The 25,921-nt window shown below is 39.6% G+C and overlaps 1 protein-coding gene across 2 annotated transcripts in view; it reads left to right on the forward strand.

Moving 5' to 3' along the window:
- The first annotated feature begins 3,334 nt into the window (after positions 1 to 3,334).
- The window catches only part of TMEFF1 (transmembrane protein with EGF like and two follistatin like domains 1), an 87,588-nt gene continuing 65,001 nt past the window's right edge, over positions 3,335 to 25,921 (forward strand). Inside the window, exons 1-2 of one of the 2 annotated variants that reach the window (XM_079112254.1) lie at positions 3,335 to 3,924; positions 24,958 to 25,067. In XM_079112254.1, the coding sequence (XP_078968380.1) occupies positions 3,729 to 3,924; positions 24,958 to 25,067 (306 nt within the window). In that variant the 5' untranslated portion in view covers positions 3,335 to 3,728. Of the gene's footprint in view, positions 3,925 to 22,488; positions 22,850 to 24,957; positions 25,068 to 25,921 lie in introns of those variants that run through there. The other variant, XM_079112255.1, reaches the window with a different exon arrangement.

A 25,921-nucleotide genomic window follows, 5' to 3' on the forward strand; every position in this document is an offset into this window, starting at 1 on the left:
GGTTGAAAACATTATTGATAACAGCATAACTAATGGTGTTCAAGTATAGGATCTTCAATAGATATTCACCCCTCTCACTTACCTCCTTAAGAATATAAGAATAGACTTCCCAACTTCTTGTTTTTGGGTTCAACCCCAGTACTAGTTTTAGCCTGTGGGATGTCAGCAGAAATGTACCAAAGCCAGTGTTGAAAGTGTTTGCATGGTTGGGCCTGCCTGTGTGCAACACCGCTACCTGAGAATTTCTTATGGTAGCTGCTGCCACTTCAGTCAGGGCCTCAGAAGGAACACTGGTGGAGTGGACCAGAGCTCATCCTGTGCACAGGACCCAAGCCCAGCTGGGATATGAGGCTTCAGCAGAGCCATCCAGCCAGGCCTCACCTTGACCAATCAAGTCCCAACCAACCCCTATGAGACCTAAGAGAAATGATTATTGTTTCATGCTGCTGAGATTTTATGGTTGTTATGGAGCAATAGCTGATTGATCAAGATGAGGTCAGAGGTTTCCAAACATGACAGGGCATCAAGTTATCCAGAGAACTTTAAAAAGAAATAAGATACTTGAGCTTCACCCAGACTATCTGGAGTAATGTTCAGAATCTACATTTCTTTTAAACTCTCAGGATGAATTTTATGTATCAAGTTCCACATCATTTTGTTATCTGGTCTTTTGGAGCCACAGATATTAGAATGTGATGCGGGTTTTATTAGATAACCTCTAAGATCTATTTTTTTTTTCTTTCTGAGATTGTATGAGCAAAGTCAGAAATCCTGTTTCTGAAGAAGAGTCCTTTTCAATTTGAATTTTTTTTTTTTTTTGTACCAGGAATTGAACTCAGGGGCACTTAACTACTCAGCTACATTCCCAGCTCTTTATTGTATTGAGTTACTTAGGGCCTCACTAAGTTGCTGAGGCTAGCTTTGAAATCTCAATCCTCCTGCCTCAGCCTCCTGAGCTGCTGGGGTTATAGGCATGTGTCACCATACCCAGCTCAATTTGAAAACTTTTGAGAAATCTGTGTTGAATTTTTCTTACCTAATTTGAAGAAAGATACAATATAAATTAAATTATGATTTATGACCCCAGGGTTGTTTGCTTTTTCATTTAGGAATGTCTACTCATTATTTCTGCCTGGGGTATGGTCAAGGCAGAATACTGGGGTTGGGAGGGCCAATATACAAGTCAGGGAAGTAGCACAGGTGAAGTAAAGATTCAAAGAGCTGCTGAAGGAGTGGTCTGAGAACGAGCTTTCCTCTGTGGCTTAGTAGTCAGGGACCTGGGATCACACCCAATTCAGAAGTTCAGTTGTAGCTGCAACAATTGCCATCCGCTGCTGATAGTTTAGAGGTTTGATGTTTAAAACTGCAAATTTATTTATGTAAATAGCAGGATGAGGACATATTTAAAAGGAAATAACTTTTAAAAATTATAACAATAAAAAAAATTTCACTGAAAAAATTCAGATCATAGCTGGGTGCCATGGCTCACACCTGTAATCCCAGCAGCTCAGGAGGCTGAGGCAGGAGGATTACAAGTTTGAGACCAGCCTTAGCAATTTATCTAGACCCTAAGCAACTTAGTGAGACCGCTGTCTCAAAATAACAAATACAAAGGGCTAGGGCTGTGGGTCAGTGGTAGAGTACCCTTGGGTTCAAACCCTAGTTCAAAAAAAAAAAAAAAAAAAAGTTCAGATCATACAGAAAAATACAGAGGACAAGGAGCTGTTTCTCATAAGCTACTTTTCAGAGATAGCCACTGGTAATATATTGCTGTATAGTCTTCTTGACCTTTTTTCCTATGGTATACACATGTACTTTTTAGAAAAATAGGATTTTCTTATACTCATTAGTATGCTGTTTTTTTCTACATCAGTAAACATTAACCTAATTGTCATTGCTGTTAAAGTTGCATCATAGGCCAACATATTGAGAAGTACCACACTTTATATTTGACTAGTCCCCACTGGTGGACACTTAGGTTAAATTTTACTATTGTAAAAAGGCTCTGATGAACGTTCTTATTTATACATTTTTGTGTGCCTTTTCGATAATTTCTGTAGGATAAATTCCAATAAATGGGATTGCTAGAATAAAGGGTAAAACCATTTTAAAGGGCTTTCATTCATGGTCCTCCCAAAGTGTATGAATTAATAGATCCGGGTTTTGTCAATTCCTTTAACTCTTGTTAATCATCCTGGGGCAGGGGCAGAATCCTGTGGTTTTATCTTGCCTTTTATTACTAATGGTTTTAATTCTCTTTCCATATATTTATGGTCTATGCTTTTTCTGAATAAGCCAGCCAGACTTTTCTTATTACCTGTTTATATAAGTATTTTGCCTCATATTTACATTAAAGGCACTTTTCCTGATGTGGTTTTCTTGTGGGTTTTCCGCACGTCTTAATTTTATGAGTTAAACTGGTTGAGTTTTTCAAAGACACTTAAAAATTCCTTCTGAGGTGGGAGGCAGCATAATGGAATGAAAAGAACAGAGGACTTTCCAAGAATTCAGTCCAGGATCTTTATGTGTGGGTATCACCTAGTAAGATGTGGTAGGAAGAACACTGGTCTGGGAGTAGGGTCATTTTAAGTCTCTGGGTCCTAACTTCCTCATCTGTAGATCAGAATGAAAACTCCTTTGTAGGTCTGTAAAGGAGAATTGGAGAGAAACGCACGCAGCTAGCTTCCTCCAGGCCTCGGACACAGTAAGTCCTTTCTAAATCTTAGCTATTATTAGGGGGAGAGAGCAATACAGACTTTCCAAAGTATTTTAAATTCAGTTGGTGTGCGCGCATCTGGGAACCCGGTGGGGGTGAGGTCCTAGAGAATCAGCCATTCACGCAGCATCTCTGTGAACTGCACGGCTGGAGTCAGAACTTGGGTTCCAATTCTGATCCTGCCTGTATTCTTGGTATGTGACCTTGGGCAAGTCACCTTTTGCTCTCCGCGGTCGTTTCTTCACCAGGGGAACAGAGGATAGCCCACCTGCCCTTCTTTCCCAGCGTTTCAAAACGTTTAGAAAGAAACGCTTCAAAAACGCTCACAAAGGGCGACGACGACGACGTCTGTTAGGGAAACGCGGCTGGCTGGGTCACCTCGGTGCCGCGAAACCCACCCGGCGGCGGAGAGGTGCGCGCCCCCCGCCCGGCCCCCGCCCGGCCCCCGCCCCGCCGCAGGAACAATAGCTGCCCCGGAGGCGGCGCCGGCCGCGGGCGGGGGCGGAGCTGCCGGCGCGGGCGCTGGGGGTGTGCGCGGGGCGGGGTCGCAGCCACCCCTCCCGCCCGCGGCTCCGTCACGCGCCCCTCACCGGGCGGGCCGGGGTCTTTGTGACGCGGTGGCGACGGCCGCGGACACAAAGGGAAGGGAGCCGACGAGCGAGGGGCTGGGCCTGCCCCCGCCCCGCGACCCCCGCCCCGCGACCCCCGCCCACCGCGCGCGCGCCCGCTCGCGCCCCCGGCCTCGATCTCCCCCACGCGGGCTCGCACCCTCGCGCGCTCCCTCGCGCGCCCGCGACCCTCGCTCGCGCCGGGACCCACCGACTCTGTCCCGAGCGCTGCGGGCCGGGGCCTGGCGGGCGCTGCGGGTGGGGCGGGGATGCCGAGGGGCTGCTCCCGGGCGCAGCGGCGCGGCTGCTAGGAGGCGGCTAGGCGGCGGCGGGGCTCTGGGCGCGCGGCTGGATGCCCCCGGCCTGCAGCTCCCTGCACTTCCCGCCGTCCAGGGGCGCCAGCCATGGGCGCCGCGGCCGCTGAGGCGCCGCTCCGGCTGGCTGCCGCGCCCCCGCTCGCCTTCTGCTGCTACACGTCGGTGCTTCTGCTCTTCGCCTTCTCCCTGCCCGGCAGCCGCGCGTCCAACCAGCCCCCGGGTGGCGGCAGCGGCGGCGGCGGGGACTGTCCCGGTGGCAAAGGCAAGAGCATCAACTGCTCAGGTAGGACCGTGCAGAGCCCGCCCCGGGCCCCCTCCTTCCGCCGTCGCCCCGTTCCGGGTTCCCGCGGCGGGGCTGGGAAAGACCCCGGCGCGAGGGCGGAGGGCAGGGCGCGAGCGCGCGGTGCGGGCTTGGGGACCGGCGTTGGGGACGGGGAGTGGCCTGCGTGCGTCCGTGGGTGTCGAGTGGCTGGGTGAGGGCGGCCCCGCGCCCGGCGAGGCTGGACCCCGAGAGGCGGGCCGGCCGGGGCTCCCGGTGTGCTCGCGGGTGTGCTCGCGGGAGCGCGTGTTTGTGTTGTGAAGGCTCCGGGGAGGGAGGCCGGCCCAGGCTGGCATCTGAGTGTGAGCGCTGTGGGGAGATGGTGAGGGGCTGGGGGCGAGGCGCAGGGCCGGAGGAGTGCCGGTGTGCAGGGCGCGTTCTTCCTTAGGGTGCTCGGGTCTCGGGGTCGTTGTGGGTAAGGAACGGGTGGCCACAGGACGCGAGTGGCGATAGTGAGTGTGTGGGAGACCTTCGGGTTCAGAGGTGGGATGGGTCTTGTAGTGTCCCCAGGTCTTTGGGTGTGGGGAAAGACCCAGGGCTCCGAAAGTGACCTGTGTTTGTGTGTTGTGTATGGATGAAGCCTGGGGCTCAGGTCGTCCCCCTAGCGTTTGCATTGAGGAGGAGGGATAGGAGTCCTAGAGTGAACCCCGTTTAGCAGACAGAGAGGGAGGGAGTCATCTCGTGTGGGCTTTGGGTGTAGAAACAGGTAATTTAGGCCTCAAAGAGTGCCCCTGAATAGCAAGGTGTAACCCTGTGTTATTAAGGTGGTGTGCTCAGAGGAGAGAGTGATGTGCCTCTGTTTGTTTTGCCAGAGGGAGGGCCCAGAGATTGGCAGCCAGGGGAGCTAGGGAGTGACCTCTCCCCTCTCTCCAAGGCCTCCTGCCCTCCCACAGCTGTTGGAAACAAAGAGCTTGCTGGGGCTTTAATGGATGACACTGGGGAGGAGGGTACTGGGCATTTAAGTTTCCTTTTCCTTTCTAAAGGGGTCCCAGAGGAACCCAAGGATTCAGGCCTGGGGCAAGGAAAGGCATCCAGGTCTCTTGGGTGATGGGTGGGTCCTGGGGCTGGCGTGGTAGATGCTAGGGTTATAAGATCATCCTTACTAACTTGTTCTTTTATCAGTTCTCAATCCTCCACTAGTCTTTAAACCCAGAGAAAGCGGGAGGAAGGATGGACAGGAGGCCACCAGGAATCTGCTGGGCTGCCTGCCAGACAACCTTTGTACCTTCTGACTCTAAAAAGACATTGTTTTGGGGTAGAGGGGCCTGATGAAGGAGCAAGAGGGTCTCAGCACAGGGCTAAGGTTTTGGCTTCCTGTTTAGGTTTGAAGGTCTAAAACCTTTTAATTTCACATTTAATTGGGGGGGGGGTGTTTGGGAACAGATAACAATGGCATGTCCATTAAAAGCATTTCCACCCATGAAATAAGTTTTTCTAATGGTAAGTGGAATATAAAATAAGGCTTTTATAAGTAAGTATACTTTAAGAATAAAGGCTATTCGTATATTAGAGTGCCTTTTTAGGAAAAACAAATATTGGTTATCAAACTTGCCAGTGATCACACATGTCAAAATATTTTACAGACTAATATGCTGTGGTTATTTGTTTTTGCTAAACCAAGTTGTCTTTAGCAAAATATGGTGTGTATTGGGATTTTTTTCCCCCTGAATGTTTTCTAACTCTTTAGTGCAGAGTTAGTTTTTAAAAAGGAAATAGAGAACTGGAAATCCACACCATGTGGGAAAAAGGGCATGGGATCTAGGAGTCATGACCACTGGTAGGCAGCTGGGTAATTTGGGACAGGTTATTTAATTTTTCTTTGTTTCTTCTTTTATTCTAAGAGAGACTTAAATTTAATAATATCTGAGCCTTCTTTCAAGGAATATTTGTGACTGATAAAAATGTCAATAAATTAGACTGATAAGATAAAACATTTCCTAGTCCTAAGAGACACTTGAATGACTCTATTAACTGAATGACATTTGTAGATTTTTTTTTGTAATTGTTAAAGGATGAAGACTGGGAAAGATTCATATGGAAATATGTATATTTTTTAATTGATGAATTTGAGAACTATAGTAATAGAGTCTGGACATAAGCATCTGTTATTTCAATTGAAGATTTTGTGTAGGTCTTTTAGTGATAGGTTTTACTTATTCATGTATTTGAGTTTTAAAATCTAAATGTTAGTCCTGACTTCTGTCTACTTTCATTTTTGCTTTTGGACCACCATTTCAGCCCACCATGACTCTTAAGGAACCTTATTCTGTCAGACTGTGTATGTTGGCCACTAAACTTTATGGCATGTACACAGTGAAGAGCAGGTCTGTGACCTTATTAACGTTTTTATTAAATTAACAGAAGTTGTATAGATGTGGGAAAGGATGGAACCCTGTGAGGTTTACTGGGGACTTCCTAGCAAGTTGGTTGATGTTCATGCATTAGTCACTGAGATGTTCAACCAGCTATATATCCTCTTAGTTGAGTTTAACAGATTTTCCAGCTTCTGTTCAACATTCTACATTTTGTATGTCAGACTCTTATTAAAAGATTTGGTCAGATTGTCTTGTTAGAATCAGTTACATAAATGTCTATTTCATCTTTTTCTATTTTAGTAATCATATCGAAAGGCAAATGTGTAAAGCATGCCTTAGTAAAGCGCCTAGTGGTAGCTTTCTATTTACTGTATCCAAAGACTTGGTATTTACCCATTCTAGGATTTTTCAGCAGATATGTGGCAAGGTAACCCATAGATGTTTTTCTGTATTTTCATGTCCCCCCCCTTTTTTTTTTTTGAAAATTGAGGATGCAAGTTTCATTTCTGACTCCTGGTGCCTTGTCAAGGTAGCTTAAATAACTACTGGTTAGCAGTAATTTTTATCAGATCTGAAAGGTTTTTAAGTATTGTGCATTTGTATTTGATCAGAAAGCAGATACTTTTGAACTAGTTTTATATTTCATTGCTGTTCACCATCCAAGCTACTCATCTTAGATGTTAGCTCCCTTTTGTTAGAATTCTAACCTTCCCAGTTTAAAGATCAGGCTCCTTCATGAAGACAAGCAAAGATGCTGAATGGGTCTGCATTGTCCTTTCATCTTTTGATATTACAACATCTTCCCTAAGCAGTGAGTCCTTTGTTAATGTCTTCTTGTTCTAAATAACCCTTTTTTTGTTGTTCTCTTGCCTTGGTACCCACTCATTCTGAACTTTAGGCTTATGGGCTATTATCTTTGATTTTTTAAATCTTTTTATTCTTGTTCTTTTAAAATCTAACTTATGAGAATACTTTGTTCATTCAAAGAAAAAAGTTTGGCACTACATAGTATTTATGAAGAAAGGTGGACTTTGAGCTCAGGAGACCAGGTAACCATAGATGTGAGATTTTTTTCACTTGTAACATGGATGAGTGAAAATTTTTTTTTTTTTTGGACTTTAGGGTGTTTGAGATGAACAAATGGGGCTAAATATATGAGGCATTTCTATCTTAGGAAATATGCTAAAGAGGCAGAAGAACACACTGAGAGCCCAATAAGTAGCATTTGGTGATAGATATAAGGTAGAGAATTTGAACTAGGTTTTAAAAATGTCACAGAAGTTAGGCATGGGTCCTCTGGGTAGTTATATGATGATAAAAATGATATATGATATATAGATGGAATAAATGTCGTGATAAGAGAAGTACCTTTTTAGTGGGAATTCAGAATTCTGGGGAATAAAAAAGTGAGTTTTTCTGATTAGTGTGGAATCTTGGTCAGGACATTCCTTCTAGATTCCTGGATATTAATTAATTTATTTAGTGGTCTTTGATTGAATTCCTGCTTAGTATAATATTCCAGATGTTAAGGGAAATATATGCGAGGGCATCTCTGCCCTGCAGGGCCAGAGTCTTAACAGAGTCCTCTGACAAATGACAAATGTATTCAGTGGAAATTTCTGCTTAGTAGTACATCTAGACCTGCTTTCCCCTAGCTATTAAATCAAGAATTTATTGAACACTAGTAACATTGAAATTTCTTTAAAGATATACAGTTAAGTGTTTTTTTTTTTTTTTCTAGTATATTCACAAAGTTAGACACCCATCATCACTAATTCCATAATATTTTCTTCACCCCCAAAAGAAACCCAATGCCTGTCAACAGTCACTCCACATTTCTGCCTTCCTCTATCCTCTGGCTACCACTAATCTACTTTCTGTCTCTGTGGATTTACCTTTCTGGATAAGGACAATGCATTGTCTTTTGTGTCTGCTTCTTTCACTTAGCATAATGTTTTTAGTGGTCATCTGTATGGTAGCATGTATTAGAACTTCATTCCTTTTTATGACGACAATATTCAACTATATGGCTATACTATATTTTGTGTATCCATTCCTCCATTAATGGATATTTGAGTTTTTACTTTTTGATTATTATGAATAATGCTGCTGTAACATTTATACTCAAGTTTTGTGTAGGCTTATGTTTTCAGTTCTCTTGGGTGTACACTTAAAAGAGTAGAATTGCTGGGTCACATATTAACTCTATGTTTAACATTTTGAGAAACTGCCAAACCATATCAGCAGTGTCTGAGGGTTCCCGTTTCTTCACATTTTTTTCCGTCCTTAGTTTTTTTTTTTTTTGTACAGCCATTCTAGTGAGTATGAAGTTGTGTATCAGTGTGGTTTTGATTTGCATTTCCCTAGTGACTAATGATGTTAAGCAAATATTCATGTGCTCATTGGCCATTTTAATAACTTGTTGAAGAAGTATCTGTTCAAATCCTTTGCCGGGCATGATTTGACATCTTGGATTAATCATTTCCTTAGTAAACCATGCTAGGCAATTCCCACAGCTGGCACACAGACTCTCACATTGGTAGCTTGGCTCTAGTTGGCATGTGTATCATTTGATTTTTCTGTTCTCCAAGAGTCAGTTGTATTTTCTCAAACTTATTTATGCCACTGGTACTTGTGAGTATAATTTAATAAATATTACACAAAGCAAGAAATATGGATACAAAAGTATTTTTATGAAATGCTTCAGAAAGTTTTGATGAATGCAAGGAGGTGAAAGAACTGCCTTTGAATGAATTACATTTGTGGTCAAGGCAGCCGAAACATTATAGGAGAATCCTGTCAGTTTTTGAATGGATTTCCCAGAAAACATTTCAGTTATTTCCAAGTCCCTGTTTTACTTTAAGGCAAGGGACGTCCTCCTAGTCAGTGGGTTACCAGTGTAGTTTATCTAAGAAAATGGGGAACTGCAGTTAGCATACTCATGCTCAAAGAAAAGGTCTCCATGTTACATCAGAAAATTAATTACGTTTAAAGTTAAAATGGTTTAAATATGTATTGTTTGTGAATGATTTCTTTTAACTGACTTGATTGATCAGGGATTACTTTTTATATTCAAAAGGGGGATTTTCACTGTGTAAGTTGCCTGAAGGAAGGAACAGATACGGTGTTGGGAAATGAATAATTCCGATTTGTAGAAATCAAAAATAGTTGCCCAGAGTAAGTGGCACTTGAGTTGGGCTTCAAGACAGAGTTGAATGTTAGCTTGAAATACTGGGTACACTTTTGCCCGAGGTCTTTGCTGTTGATGTTCCTTTTGCCTGGAACCTTCTTGTTCCAGTTATTTATCCCTTCACCTCCTTCAGGTCTTTGCTCTAATGTTGTCTTCAGAATGGTGCCTTAAAATTGCAGCCTTCTGCACCTTCCGTCCCATCTTTCCCTCTCCCGTCCTAACCTTCCTTCATGCTTTTTTCTTAACATCAAAGCACCTTTTTCCTGTGTGACTTCCTACACATTTTACTTATCTGTTTCCTTTATGTAGCTCCTTGAAGGTGAGGATTTTTGTCTGTTCTGTGTGATGTTGTGTGGACAGTGCTTAGCATAGTGTCTGGCACAGCATATTGCATATTTATTTGTGGGATGGATTAATGACCGACTGAAGGTAGCAAGTGAAAAGTTGTTGGGAAGGGTATTCTAGGCCTAGGAAATGACAAGTCTTGAAGGTGGGAAAGTAAAGACAGTATTTTGGGAATATTGCCCTAGGTTGTGGGGATGAAGGCAGGAGATGTGCAGTACAAGGGGCCACCATTAATGGAAGGGCTTCAAGGCTAATATGAAAGTTTGGTATTTGTTCTAAAGAGCGAGTTGGACATTGTGCTTTTAGAAAGCAGTCTGTAATTGGGGAAGATGGAATTGTGAAGGAACTGGAAGTGTGGTGAAAAATAATAATGAATTTGAGGAGAATTAGGAGCACTGTGGGCCTACACAGTGTTTGAAAAAGTTGCGTTGGTTGTTAACTATTAAAAATCTAGAGAACTGGGTTTGGTGGAAGCATGCCTGTAATCCCAGTGATTTAGGAGGCTAAGGCAGGAGAATTACAAGTTTGAGGCCAGTCTCAGCAATTTAGTGGGGCCCTAAGCAATTTAGGGAGACTCTGTCTCAAAAAAAAGGGGGGGAGGGTGCTGGGGATGTGGCTCAGAGGTAAAGCCCCTCTGGGTTCAATCCCCAGTATGAAAAAGAAAAGAAAAAGAAAAAAAAAATTAGAGGTTTCACTTTAAAGTCTGGATTTCTGCCTTCTCTTCTAAATTTGGAGATTCCAGCAGCTTTAGGTGCTCATTTCCACATAGCTAGAGTGAGCCAGAGGCACCACTCTGCTGGCCCTCATCCAACCAGTTTCCTTCATTTTTTTCTGCCTTAGCCTCGGATCTCCTGCTGTAGAGGTTGAGTGAACTGTGATGCTCTTAATTTGGAATGGAGAGCCTGTTTGGAGGAGTCAGATTGGTGTACATGAACATTCCTTCTCTCATTCTTGTTATTCAGTGGCCAGGTTCAATACAAATCCTTATTTCTGTAGTGCCTAGCTCTTCCTGTTTGAATACCTTTTCTGTCTGTATTTGTAACTTCCACTGCACTCTGTTCTTTTCCTGAATAATAATAATAATGATGATACAACTATCCATTGTATGGGTAATACCACATTCTATTTATCCATTCATTTGTTGATAGATATTTGCATTGTTTGCACTTTTTGGCTATTATAGATGGTGCTGCTCTGAACATTCACATACAAATTTTTGTGTGGATACATGTTTTCAGTTCTCTTGTGTATATACCTGTAACCAAGAAAAGGTCCAATTTGGCTGCTGCCTGATAAAGGCCAGTGACTCAGAGTGACAGGTGAGGGGAGGAAAAAGAGCTTTATTCATTAGTAACCGAAGAATGAAGAAGCAATAGCGCTTGCCAAATAGCTTCTTTACTCTAGGGAGTTAAGGAGTTACAGATAGGGGGTGAGAATAATGAGGAAAGAGATAAGTAAAGGGGGATAATTTGTGTCTGTTTTGGGAATAGGTGATCCTCTAGGAACTCAGGTGCCACCTGTTTTCACTTCTATGTTCTCCTGTTTCTGGTCATGGTGACTGTAGGTGTCTTTGGCCTAGGCCACAAAGGATACGGGACGGACACAGTATGAAGGTAGAGATGCCAGGCCTGTTCCTCTTGTTCTAGTCACTCTATTGGCTATCCGCAGACTCAAGTGAAGAGTCAGTGTATTCAGCAAAAGCAGCCCTTGATGTCCCTGGAAAGTAACCTAGGCAACCATTATCATCGTAACCCACATGCAGAGGTGTTATCTACCACAAAGCTAATAGGAGACAAATAATGTATTGCTCAGCTGTGTGACTTCCAAAATGTGATTTTTAAGTCAACTAAGAGAAAATAAAGCTAGAGGGTTTATTTCTTTTCCTTGGCAAAATACCTGGGAGTAGGATTTCTGGATAACATGATAACTTGAGCATTTTGAAGAACTGCCTGATTGTTTTCCAGAGTGGTGGCACCATGTTGTATTTTCACCAGCTATGTATGTGTGTTTTGTCTTCTATAGCCTCACCAATACTTGCTACTGTCTTCTAAAATTATAACCATTATCTATATTTGAATTCATATTTGCTATTCATTTTCCTTATATCTTTCTCTTTCTTTCTTTTCTTTCTTCTTCTTCTTTTTTTTTTTTTTTGTATTGAAGATTGAACCCAGGTTGCTTAACCACTGAGCCATATCCCCAGCCCTTTTTATATTTTGCTCAGAGATGGTCTCACTAAGTTGCTGAGGCTGGTTTTGAACTTGTGATCCTCCTGCCTCAGCCTTCCGAGCCACTGGGATTACAGGTGTGTTCTACTGCCTGGCACCTTTTTCTTTTTAAATTTGAGACAGGGCCTCACTAAGTTGCTGAGGCTGGCCTTGAACTGTGGTTCTCCTGCCTCAGCTTTCCAAGTTTTTGTGATTACAGGCATATGCCACCAAGCCTGGCTTTTCTATGGTTTCTTTAATGGAATTTAAATTCCCGATTTCTTTTAAGCTGGGTTAGATTACTTCAAGCCCTTATTCTTCCCTCCTCCTTTTTCACATTGTTAGAAACATTGTTTTAACAGAACTCTTTTCATTATTCCTTTATTAATTCTATTATTAGCTTCTCTCATGGGAGAAATGAGGTATTAGGACCTTGGCATACTTCTTCTGTACTTTAAAATTCTGTTTAAATCTTAAAATCCTCCTAGTGTATACTTTTATTAGGTGACTTCATTTATTGTAAATCCTTTGCTACTATTCAAGTCCACTTATTTTTAAAAAGTGTCATATATTTTCCATGGCTCAGTTACCTCATCATTTTTTAAAAGTCTGTTAAGGTTGTAAAATTCTTAACATTCTATTCTGCCTTCAGAAAATTTGGGCAGGCATTATGTTTTCAACCACAGCTCCAATTCTCTCACTTTTTGTGCAAATATTCTTTCTTCTCTGTGGTTGAAAAAGGGTGGGGGGACCTACATCTTTTTTCTTGTTATAAGAGCAAAAAAGTTGAGGAATATGGAAAAATATAAAGAAATCTATGATAATTGCCATTTTCTTCTGTAATGTGCTCACACCCCTCTCTCTCTCTCTCTCTCTCTCTCTCTCTCTCTCTCTCTCTCTCTCTCTCTCTCTCTCTCTTTTGTGGTACTAGGGATTCAACCCAGGGTGCTCTACCACTGAGCTGCATCCTCAGCTCTTCTTAGTTTTTATTTTGAAGCAGTCTTGCTAAATTACCCAGAGTGACCTTGAACTTGTGATCCTCTTGCCCTCAGCCTCCCAAGTGGCTCACATTATCATTATTCTTTTGTAATCTCTTAATGTTTATGCTGAAATTAATTCATTTGATATCAGAAAAAAAAATTTTTATATTAGTGTTTGCTTTGGCTTTTTTTATTTGTACTGGAGCTACTGTTAGAGGTTAGGTCTTCTTTTGGAATTTCGAAGTTCAGTTTATTTTGCCATATCAGCTTCATCTAATATTGTTTGTAAGTAAAAGTAAGCTGCTGATGTTGCTGTTCACAATTTTGTTGTTTACAGCCTAATTGATATCTTTAGATTCTTTTTTGTTCACAAGTCAGCTCAGTTAAAGTTTTTGTCTCTATTCATTTTTCATAGCTTCTCTGCTCACCTCTTTAAAGTGGTTTGAGAGAATTTTTAGATAGTACCAATAATAATATTTACTATTAACAAGTTTATAGCATAAGCGCTTCCTAATTTACTATTTAATTAAACCTAGGCATTTTTTTCTTTCTTTTTTAACTCTACTATTTTTACAGCAGTTTGCTGGGGTTTAAGGTTGTACTAATGTCTTTTTAAGTTTGATTTTTGGTAATTTCAGCCAAAGAGAAAGAAATATCTTTTACAGTTTTTCAGTGCTCTTTTTAAGGGTCTCATTTAATCCTTGCAGTCTGATTAGAGATTATTATACCAGTTCTTACTATAGGAAACTGGAATTTCTCAGATATAGTGTTTGGCGGGGGCTTGGCCAAAATCGTATAGTTGCTCAATCAAATAATTGAGACCTGAAGCCTGGAACTCTCTCTAGTGCACCAGAATTTGTGATGTCTTTTAAAAATTCTCCTTTGAAATAGTTAATACTAGGTCTGCAGTGCCAATTTGCAGGTTGTTTTGTAGACTTGTCTGTCTGGGTGAGTTCCCTGGGTTCTGGCTACCTTCTGTTCTACTTAGTCTTGCAGACACTGGGAAGAGTGGTTAGAAATAGAACTGAAGGCATTCTTTTTTTTTTTTTTAATTAAAAATATGTTTAGTGCATTGGAGTTTTACATAATAGTGGGGTTTATTTTGACATACTCATAAATGCATAAGCATAGTTTTCTCTGTGCCAATGCCTAGTATAAAATCCCCTTCCTTTCCCTTCTTCCCTCCCTAGAAGGCATTATTCTTTTGTTTTATATATATATTCATTAATTTTTAAAAATGGTTGATGAGGAAGCTTGTTGACTGTAATTGCAAAATCCTATAATATGTATGTAAACATATATGTATGTGTTACAAAAATACAAATTGGATTATAACTGTATGTATAATTTTATAACCTTTTGTTGATTTTCACAGTGGGTCTTAGTCTTCTTTCCATATCCCTACATGTGTTTCTACACTTTAGTGTCTGTGTAGTGTTTTATAAATAATTACTTCCCAACACATGGATACTTAGGTTGGTTTCCACTTGGCTATTGTGAAAAGTGTTCATGTTAACAGTCTTGTGCATATTTTTCTGTATCTTTTCCTTTGGTCTTCATTAGCATTTCTTAGAAATAAAAGGGTAAAAGGATAAAGATAATTAAAATTTCTATATATGATCACATGAGAGATTTGCCAATAAGTACATGCACAGTTGGTTTAAGTGCTCATTTTTCCACACCTTTTCCAACATTGATGGTAATAAAAAAATGTAGCCAACACTTGATAGCACTCATTATGTGTCCCACATTGCTCTAAATACCGTCATATTTTTATTTGATCCTCTATCAGCTTTATGAGAAGAGGAACTGTTACTATGGGCCCAGAAGTGGTAAATTATTAAGGTTACACAGCTGGTAAGTGAGAGAGCCAGGATATGCCTCTTAAATGGAAAATTATAAAGCCTCTTCATTATTATTAAATTTTTCCTGAATAAGAGCAGTATGATTGTTTTATTTGATTTTTAAAATTATTTTTATTTTTTTGTTGAGATAATTCACATAGTGTAAAATTCATCATTTTAAAGCATCCAACTCATTGGTTTTGGTACATTCACTCTCTTGCACAACTATTATCACTTTCCACTCTCTAATTACAGGACATTTCTATCACCCAAAAGAATTCCTGTCCTACTAATCATCAGTCCTACCCCTCTTTCCTATCACCTGGCAATCACAGAGACTTCCTGTCTCTATAACTTTACCTATCCTGGGCATTTTATATACATTGAATCAGAAAATGTGTTGGGGTTGGGGTTGTGGCTCAGTGGCAGAGTGCTTGCCTGGCATGCAGTGAGGCCCTGGGTTGAATTCTTAGCAGCGCATGTAAATAAATAAAAAGGTTTATCACCAACTGAGAAATGTTTAAAAAAAAAAAAAAAAGAAGAAGAAAATGTGTGGACTTGTTGTGCCTGACTTCTTTCCCTTAGCATAGTACTTTGAGACATCTCACATGCTGTGGCATGTAATTGTTTATCTAATTTTAAAAGTGCTACAAGATCATCATAAAAGTCAAGTCAGAAAAATACAAAACAGTGATGAAAAGTTCAAATTATTATTTGCAGTACTGGGGATTTAAACCAGAGCCTTGAACATGCTTGGCAAACCACTGAGCTACGTTCCCTGTAACATATTCCCTGAGCTATATATTCCCTGTTTAAAAAAAAAAAAAAAAAAAAAAAAAAAATATATATATATATATATATATATATCTTTCAGATTTCAGATTTTTCGTGGGCCTTAAAAAAGAAGTTTGTGTTGTACATTAAAAGAAATTCCGCCTTTAAAAAACCTCAATGTAACTGGGTTTGTGGTGTAGTGATAGAGCACTTGCCTAACATGTGTGAGGTACTGGGTTCAATCCTCAGCACCGCATATAAATAAATAAAGTGAAGGTCCATTGACAACTAAAAATATTTTTAAAAACCCTCAATGTATAATATCAGAAAATGGAGAGTTTTTTGTGATCATTTTTAATAACATAAGAGAGTCAGTATTGGTCTGTGAGAAGGAAACATGCTACAGGTTTGCCAGGCTAGTGTTAGAACCTGAGATTCGGAACCAGAGGGAGGGGAGGAGAGATGACCACTGTTTCCTGGGGCTTTCCCTAGGACTGGAGAGGTCTGGAACCATCTTGGGTGCCTTTCATACTCCATCTGGGATCCAGGTCTGTTCTTGCTTCTGATCCTGCAGTAGCTGTCCTCCCCGTCACCTTGCCTGAAGCGTCCTGACAAGGCATTTAGAATTGAAGTGTAGGCAGCAGGGAAAGATCGCAGGTGTGGGGGTGGAGGATTGACAGGATCAAAGCGTTGTTTAACAAAGGGTAGTTTGGCAGTAGCAGGTAGAATGGAATGAAAAATATCAGAGTCAGATAATTGTGTGGTATATGTAAAATTTCTGTCCTATAGCTCAAAGAAGTTTTAGTTATTGCTGTTAATGCTTTTAATATTAATGTAAACTGCTTTTGATTTTATATCATGAAATATTAAAGTTTATTTTTTTCCTCACATCTTTATAGAAGGTAAATACTATAATATGGTTAATTTAATAAACAAGTTAAATAAAATTTAATGTTTGTGTGTGCTGGTAATTGAGCCCAGAACCTCATGCATTCTGGATAAGTGCTTTACATCTGAGTTACACCCTCAGTTCAAGAAAATTTAATTTTTAATTCTTCTGATCTGCTGGGGCTTAAAGCCAATATTGACAACATCTATGGCTTGATTTTTAAACCCAAATTATATTTTCAGTGATTCTTATCATTAAAGCTTCTCCTCAGATTGGTCAGGAGTTGAAGTCCTTGTATGGAGAAAAGAAAATGACTGTTTTGCACCATGCCTATTTGTTCTAAGTACTGTTGTTTTTGAACCCATTATCTTCTTAAAGCATTATAATACCCAGGGAAAGTGATTACTTAAAAGATGAAGACCCAGCGGGTGGTCTAGACTTAGCAGACTGTCTCAGTGGTGATTTGAAATCACACACCCCCATTAAAAATAATAACCAACAATAGCTATTGTGGCTGCACAACAACTTGGGAGGCTGAGGCAGGAGGATCAGGAGTTCAAAGCCAGCCTCAGCAACTTAGCATGGCCCTATCTCTAGATAAAATAAAAAAAAAAGGGGGGGGGTGCTGGGGATGTGGCCCAGTGGTTAAGTGAGTTCAATCCCTAGTACCAAAAACCAACCAAACAAAATCTTAAAAAAAAAAAAAAAAAAAAAATAACCAACATAGAAGCTTGAAAAGAGGAAAAAAAAAAAATCACCTGTTGTTCAACTGGTATTAATACAGTTGCTATTACCATTTTTGGTTTTTCCTGACTGGATTTTTCCTATATGTGTTTTCTTTATATATATAATCACAAGTATGTGTATAAATTTATGTTTTTGTTTTCATTTTTAAACAAATATATTTATAATTTTGTATGGCATAATACACATCTTTAACTTGCTGTATAATATTCCATAGCTATACCACACCATTTCCTGGTGAGGGATATTGTAAATGTTTAAATATTTAAAATATTTTTGCTGTTTTCAGTATAGAGATCATAGAGTTGATTTGTCTGATTGGATACAGATTCAGGAATGAGCTGGGCTTGTTTTGGGAGTGAAGTCATTCTGCATGGGTCCTGTTGGATTAGATTGGTGTCCTATCCTGAAAAGGGCCTGATTTCCCCAGGTACTTTTAATATCTAGACAACAAGTACAAACTTGTTGAAATTTTGTATTTCAGGACAAAGTAAAAAGTTTGAACATGTCTTATGGGGAGACAGTAAGAAGTCAACTAGAGATGATTTCTACATTAGAGAGTATTAATTTATAGATCTTTCCCTGGCAATGCACTGAAGACTGGAAATAGCACTGGCAGAAGCAGATGCCATGGCTTTAATAAGATCGGGGAGACCAGGTTGGAAACTTGAGGTAGTGGGTGCATGACAGTGCTGTGAGAGCACCAAGATGGGTTGATGGCATGACGGACGGCAGAGGGCAGGACATTTTATGTGCAGTAGGATCCCTCTTGTCATTGTTCCATAAGATTCTTGATAGTTGGTTGAGAAAGTTAAGTGGGGAGTCACAAAAATGATTTATAAATACATGTAGCATTTTATTTTGACTACTTTAAAACATAAAAAACTTTTTTTTTTTTTTTTTTTTGTACTGGGAATTGAACCCAAGGATGCTTAACCACTGAACCACTTCCCAGTCCTTTTTAAAATTTTATTTAGAAACAGGGTCTCACTGAGTTGCTTAGGGCCTCCCTAACTTGCTGAGAGGTTGGCTTTGGACTCTTGTTCCTCCTGCTACAGCCTCCAGAGCTGCTGGGATTACAGATATGCACCACTGTGCCTGGCATAAGCATTTATTTATTAAGTGATATTTTAAAAGAGGGCACAGAATTATTTCTTGAATAGTTTCCTCTTTTTTGAATAAAAAATACATATACATATATTTTCTCCTACTACTGGGGATCAGACCCTGGGGCCTTGTGCATACTAGGCAAGTGCTCTTCCACCGAGCCACATCCCCAGTCCTTAAAACACATTTTTAATACACTGATTTACAAATTCCAGTTTTAATCTTTTAAAAAATGAACTTTAAGACATGTAAATGAAGATTTCTAAATCTAACTGCAATTTTCTTTAAAGCAGCTCACCTTTTCCAAGTCTTCAGTTTTTGTTTTCATAGAAACAATTTATTTTCACTCCTGTGAAATGTTGACATCACATAATTATAGCAACAAATACAGTGTGTATAACTAGGTTGTATAACGGATTGAAACTCAAGAACAGCTCTCCTCGTTGGAGCTAAAGTGTTCGTGGTCATTCTAGAGAGTGGGGATTCCCTGTGCTGGGAACATTTGTGGGTTTTACAGAGGGGCACACTTTGGGTAATCTCAAGAGTTGCTTAAGTTGGAGAGAAATTCTAAGAGTTCTGTAGCCATGGACTGGACCAGTAGGAGAAGGAAAAAGGAATGAGCAAATAAAAAGTCAGAGTTGGGGGGGATAATATTGTTGAATGATGTCAGTTGCTATAGAAAGAGCAAGAAAAGAGTTGGAAAACTTACAAATGGAAAAGTTGGAAGACTTGACTTAAAAAGGTGCTGGATCTTTAGAATTGGAGGTCCTTGTTGACCTTAAGGAAAAAGTCTTGATAGGAAGAGAGAGAGCCAGGCTTCTTGGTAGTTAAGGAATTATTACAGCTGGGGCCTCTACTTTGAACCCTGGCTTGACATAAACTTGAAGTCAGTATATTTAGGTTCCACCACTGAAATGGAAAATAGCTATAGAAATATGCTGAGATTTTGCAAATTGCTGCTTATTTTGACTCTTCCCTTATAGTGATTGTCTTAGGGCGTCAAACGTAAAGCCTTTGATTTCCATTTTTTGTAGTAGTCCTCAACAGGAGGTGATCATCACCTGACCTAATGCCTGGAAACATTTTTGTGTCACAGCTGGTGTGGTCCTACTGTGGTCCTACTGGTGGGTGGACGCCAGGGATGTCACTCGGTATTCTCCAGTGCACAAAGAGAGCTCCTACAACAAAGAATTATCTGACCCCAAATGTCTATGGTGCTGATTGAGAAGCCCTGCATTCTCTTGTAACATTTTATGGTCTTTTTTGACTTTGAATAAGTTTCAGCTAAACAAAACCACTTTCTGTGTGCTGGAAAGGTGGTAGAAAGTCATATCATTCTGGAGGGCTGCTGGGTCTTAGTTTGAATGGCAGCCTGAACCCAGTGAGTGTTGCCAAACTTAGGAATTTTGGCAGCTCAGGTTCAGTCAACAGGGTTCCTTTCCCTAGTGTGCATTGTTTCCCAGCTTTGAAATGTTAATTAAATTTAAGACAAGTTTTGCATTTTGAAAATTGCTTGATGGACAGATTTTGCAACCAGAGCAAAATATTTTTGTTTTGAGCCACTATTCTGTGTACTTCTTTGTGTGAAATATTTCTCTTAGGAGAATTGACTTTTGAGGGTCTTAGAAATGGCTTGTCCATTTTGCTGAATTTCTGTTTTGGGCTCGAGAAGGTGTGTAATCATTATCATCATGGACAGATAGCAGAGTGCTCTCTGGATGCCTGGTACTGTACAGAATACTTGAAAGAACATTCAGAAGATGATCCCTGAATAGATTCCTTCTGTAGTGAGTTTCAGCTAAGGCATGATTCTCACAGTTTTTGGGAGGCAGAGCACCAGGAAGTCTCTTGACGAATTCATAAATGGGGATTTCAGTGTGGCATAAAGTCTGTTAAGACTTTTGCTTAGAAATATTTGTCTTAATTAAATCTGCATGCAATTGTTATAGTGGATTGTGTTTCACTGCATCGGGGTGACCTGACCAACAGTGGCTTATAATGATGATAGTTTTATTATTTTATGTATTCATTCATTTATTGCCTACAACAATAAGTCTGGAGCATTGAATCCAGAGTAGGTATGGTGATTCCATGATTCTTCTACTGTCTTGCTCCTGTCTTTCTGCACTATCATCTTGACCTCTAGTTCCATCTTTGTGTGTATTCGGTGTCTGTTCCAACTTTAGCATTGTAGATATGTTCTCCTGTCAGGAAAAAAATGGAAGAATGAAGGAGGAAGGACACTACTTATATATGAGCTGTGGCACAGAGTAAGGGAGTCTGAGAAGTACAGATTAGTTAGCCGAGTTTCCTTACTCAGAAAATTGGGGGGTGGGGAATAGATTCAAGGAATTAGTGAGGTGTGTTGGTGCATGCCTGTAATTCTGACTCACAACAGGAGGATCACAAGTTCAAGTCCAGCTCCAGCAATTTAGTGAGGCTCTAAGCAAGTTAATGAGACCTTGTCTCAAAAAAGCAAAAAGGGCTAGGGTGTAGCTCAGTGGCAAAGCACCCTTGGATTAAATCCCCAGTAACAACAACAACAGCAACAACAGCAACAACAACAACAACAAAAAAAAAAAAAAAAAAAAAAAGGAAGGACATTAGTGATGGCCTCAATTATAAAACAATTTAAGATGTATATTCCTGACCTTGTTCTTATAAAAACACTGTTGGAGTTTTTCTATAATATTTTTTACTTACTAAATTTTGTTGATAGCTAACAAAGAAGTAATCTCAGCTATTGAGGTTTAAGAAATGTGAGAAAAAAAAAAAAACTCCTTAAAATGAACATTTTTTTCCATTGCTTTTTTAAAAAAGCTTTTATTTGTTCTTTTTAGAGATACATGACAGTGGAGTGTATGATACATACATGGAGTATAACTTCTTGTGGTTGTACATGATGTGGAGTTATACTGGCTATGGATTCATTTTTGATCCATTGCTTTTTTCCTGTTGCAAGTGAGAAAATAAAACTCACACTTGATTTTAATGAAGATACACACCCTAGTCTAGGACAATACTCTTCCTAAAGGACAGAGTTTGAGAACCACAGATATTAATACTATTTTTGTATACTATTAAATTACCTTGTCTCTAGTTTCACTTATATTGTTTTCCAAGATTAAAACAAATTCTCTTTTCTATCTTAATATTACATGTTGTGTACAATTAAGACATTCTTCCTTTTTAAACATCTTTTCTAAGTTCTCTATAATGATCTATATTAATTTTATTATCAGGAAAAAAAAGCCTTTTTAAAATTTCAAGGTCAGTGCAGTGCAAGTTCTTCCCTTTTCTGTCTCTGTACCCTCTACTTCCAATCCCTTTTTATCCTTGACTTCTTAAAACTCCTAGAGCAATTATAGACTGTACAACACATTTATCCCCTTAATTATTCACTATATTGAAATCATCACTAATTGTTCCATATGGTAACAGGATCATAGCCTCCTATTATGTATTTTTCTGTGTGTTTCAAATTCTAAGCCTAGTATTAGGTACATAGTAGATGCTTAATAACTGCTTTCTGATCATTTAATCATATTGAACACGTGAATACATATGAAAATAACAGGATTTGATTGCAAGATAGACATGAAATAAAATATAACTAGTAGCCAGAGTAATCAGAATTTCATGACTTTTCCCTTATTGATATAGTACCTTGTCTTAGTCCATTTTTGTTGTTATATATGAGATTGCATATATTTATAAAGAAAATAGTTTTATTTTGGCTCATGGTTCTAGAGACCAAGAAATCTGACTGCTTCATTTGGTGAGGGTCTTCCTCGTACTCATGGTAGAAAGCAGACGGGCACATGGGCACATGCAGAATAGAGAAAAGGGACTGAACTCCTGGAATAACGAATCCATTTTTTTCAGAAAGGCATTAATTCATTCATGATGATTCCATCCCTATGAGTCAGTACCTCCCACTAAGCTGCACTGAGGAATTAGATTCCAACATATGTGCTTTTTGGGGGACACACTGAAACCATAGCAGATCTCTAGCTTCCTCATAAATAGCTCCCTTCTAGGGTGTCACCAAAGGGTGTTTTGTGTGGGCCTCTGCCACATTGCAGCTGTCCTTTAGTTCCTGTGATGTTTGCTGCCCCTACAGGTGTGCATTGGTACTTCCTGCCAGCCATCAGCAATCGAAGTCTTTGCCTGACACTACTTTCTTCTTGGCGCTGTGTTGTCTTGCCATGTGTGCTGCTGATATTTAGGATTGGCTGCAGGTCCCAGCCCCTTGTTTCTCACTTCTATTATAACTTGACATGTAAGCATCAAAGCAGAGGTCTTTTTCTTGTCATTTCACAGTCTGAGTGAAAGCCATTCTTTAGTTTCTTACTGTAGCATCTGTCTGTGTCATGATGAGCTCTTGGGTCTGGTCTAGGGGAGCAGTCTTAAGTGATAGATCCCACACTGCTTGGGATCCCTCCTCCTGCTCAAGGCTTTGTTTATTGGACCAAACTTTTCAACTTCACTTTGGTGAGTATTGTCATTCTAAAATATTCCTTAGTCCTTCATGCAGACATTTGCCTGGCCAACTTGAGGTCGCTAAATGTGTGAATCTTAGTAGCAGGGATGGTTTGGGTTCTTTCTAGCATGCTATGAAATAACAGCATGGAGAACATATTACAACTCAAAAGAATCTTAAGCTAAGGTGGCAACTTATAATTCAGTATGATCTTGACTCAGACAAGATAAAAACTTCAGTTATTCTTGTTTTTTCTTTTATATCAAACTGTACTATCTATAGATTGTATAGATTGTAATTGAACCCAGTGTGAATTTTAGGCCTCCAAAGGAAGTAAAGAAGAGAAATATACTAAATTTTATTTCTTAAATTGTACAATTTTTATTTCTATGGCCTTTGAACTTGGTTAAACCTGTAGTTGAGCAAAGATACTATGTACTTTTACCCTCTTTTCTGGGGTAAGTCTTTATTAGCATTTGGTTACTTTCCTTGAGTCTGAAGCTGTTTGTTTGATAGTGTTTAGAACTGAATCTGATATAAGTTCCTAGCAGGAATGCGAACAGATAGGAAAAAAGCCCTATGCCTAGGATTGAACCTGGAGAGCTAAAGCATATGGTCAAGGGCGAAACAGGAGAGTGAGCAAATATTGGGAGAGGAGAACCAAGGGTCTAACATCTTCATAGCCAGAGCCAAAAGGAATTAAGAGACCATCTTCCATACCTAGGATGGTTTGTGAAATGGAATAACAAAACAGTTGTATTAGCTACCTCTTGATTTAAGGCGCAGATGCTTGAACCTTAGAGGAATCCAATTCTGTGCATGTGAGATCCATTTAAGAAATAGAAAAAAAAAATTGTGACCCGCAGTTACATAGACCTTGCCTTCTCTAGTATAGTGCTTGGTTCAGTGTAGTTACTCACATAAGTACTGATGACAGTCAATTCCTTGGGTATTTGTACTTGACTGTCAGTTCCAAGTAGTGGCAGACCCACGATGCCATTGCAGGGCAGTGAAGTGTGACTAGGATAGGTGTCACTAGACACTGGACTCTGCTTGACCCCATCCTTGAGTCCTGCTTTGAAACCCAGAAATAGAAAATAGCCAGGTACAGGAGATTTCTTGGGGGTACTCCGTGAAATGTTTGCCAGACCCTCCTGACGATCTAGAATGCAGGAGACCTTGTGCTTTTCCAAGTCACTCAGCTATTGAACAGTAGTCTGAGGTGAACTTAGGCCTCCCTGCCCCCAGTTCCATGTTATCACAACTGTAGTGGGATTTAAAACAAAACAAAACAATTTATTTATTGTTTGCTAAGTGTATTTGTTGTCATACTCGAATTCCCAATAGGGAGGATATGAAAATGACATTGTAGAGATTTTTACCCAATTCCATGTGATTGGCAGCTTTACTTAGTACTAACCCTGAAGCAATTTATTTGCTTGCAGAGAAAGCTTAATATGATGCTTTCAGTGCAGGACTGACAGTCTTGAAGCAGGAATAAAATCATTATAGAATGATATGTGATATTGATTGACTTGCTTCCTGTGGTAAAGCAAAATTAAATCAGACATTTAGAAGTTTTAAGTATATTAAGATTTTTAATCTCTTCTGTGTACATAAATGTTCTATATATATGTATATGTACATATTATAAAATCCAAGTTCACGTCATAATTCTTTAAAATTGTTAATTTGTCTAGAATGATCACCTAAGATTTATTCTGAAGACCAAGAGAAGTAAGATTCTTTTTTATTGTTTTTGTTCTCTTTACAGTTACTCACTAGAAAAATAATCTAAAATGTTAAAACAATAGTAAGAAGATTATCTTAAGGAATTGGCAGGCCAAAATAGAATATTCTATAGATTTACCTTTGGGGATTATGTTAAATCCTGAAATTTCAAGTTTGGGGCAGGTGCCTTTTTGGCATGTTGTTAAGCTTCTCCCAGGGGTGTACTGAACATTTTGCATTCTATAGAACTTGCTTTTTGTACCTTGCCTAATTATTATCTTGTGAATGGGATGCCCATTGCATTTTAAGGCTTTGCTCTTTTGTTTATGTACATTTGGATTTTAAAAAGTCAAATATACATACAAAACAATTTTTTCCTTTCTTGCAGAATTAAATGTGAGGGAGTCTGATGTAAGAGTTTGTGATGAATCATCGTGTAAATACGGAGGAGTCTGTAAAGAAGATGGAGATGGTTTGAAATGTGCATGCCAATTTCAGGTGAGGAAATCAAACTTATTTAAAATTGTTTATAGTTGTTATATTTTATAATTATACATTTTACTAATCAAAAAGCTTGTAACACATTGAACTGGTGAGAAGGTTGAGTTCTTGACCCACCAGTACTTCAAATCAAAGTATTGTCAAATGAAGGCCTGTTGTTTGTACCTTCCATACTTTTCTGGAATTAAAGAGGATAGACTGGCAATAATAGATGTGAAAATGCTTTGAAAACTTTTAAAATTCTATCCAAATTTAAGGTATAATTGTCACTGACAATTACATGTAGTATATATATTCTTCTCCAGTTAGTATATCTCTTTCCCTTCCCTCTCTCATTTGGAACTGTTCATCTTTTTAGGCCAAAGAACTTGACTCACTTGGAGCCTCAGGGTAAAGTCAGGGATAGAGAGAAACTAGAGAGTGGAACTCAAACTAAGTGTTCATAGCTTTGCTTTTCAAGTATGATTTTAGTTGTGATTCTAGTGTCTGAAAAAGTAAAAGAAGGGAAACGAAGTCAGCTGTATTCAAGTCTTCCTTTTTTACGTGTTTTCTGATTAAATTGCAAGGTTTCTGAATGTTTTTCATAAGATAGTTTCTGATTCAGGATTTGAGATGAGACAAAGAAGGAACTAGAATTTTTTTTTTTCCCCCCACTCATAGTCTAATTCTACATGTATCTGCCATTTTAGATTTTGAGGGGAGGTAAAGATTTGGAAATAGGCATAGAAGCATAGGAGCGTGTTTTACTCAGCTTTTTCGCTGCTGTGGCTAAATGATCTGACCAACACAATTATAGAGGAGGAACAGTTTATTTGAGGGCTCACAGTTTCAGAGGTTTTAGTCCATAGAAG

This window comes from Sciurus vulgaris, assembly GCF_902686455.1.
Source record: "Sciurus vulgaris genome assembly, chromosome: 15".
In the NCBI taxonomy this organism is placed as follows: domain Eukaryota; kingdom Metazoa; phylum Chordata; class Mammalia; order Rodentia; family Sciuridae; genus Sciurus; species Sciurus vulgaris.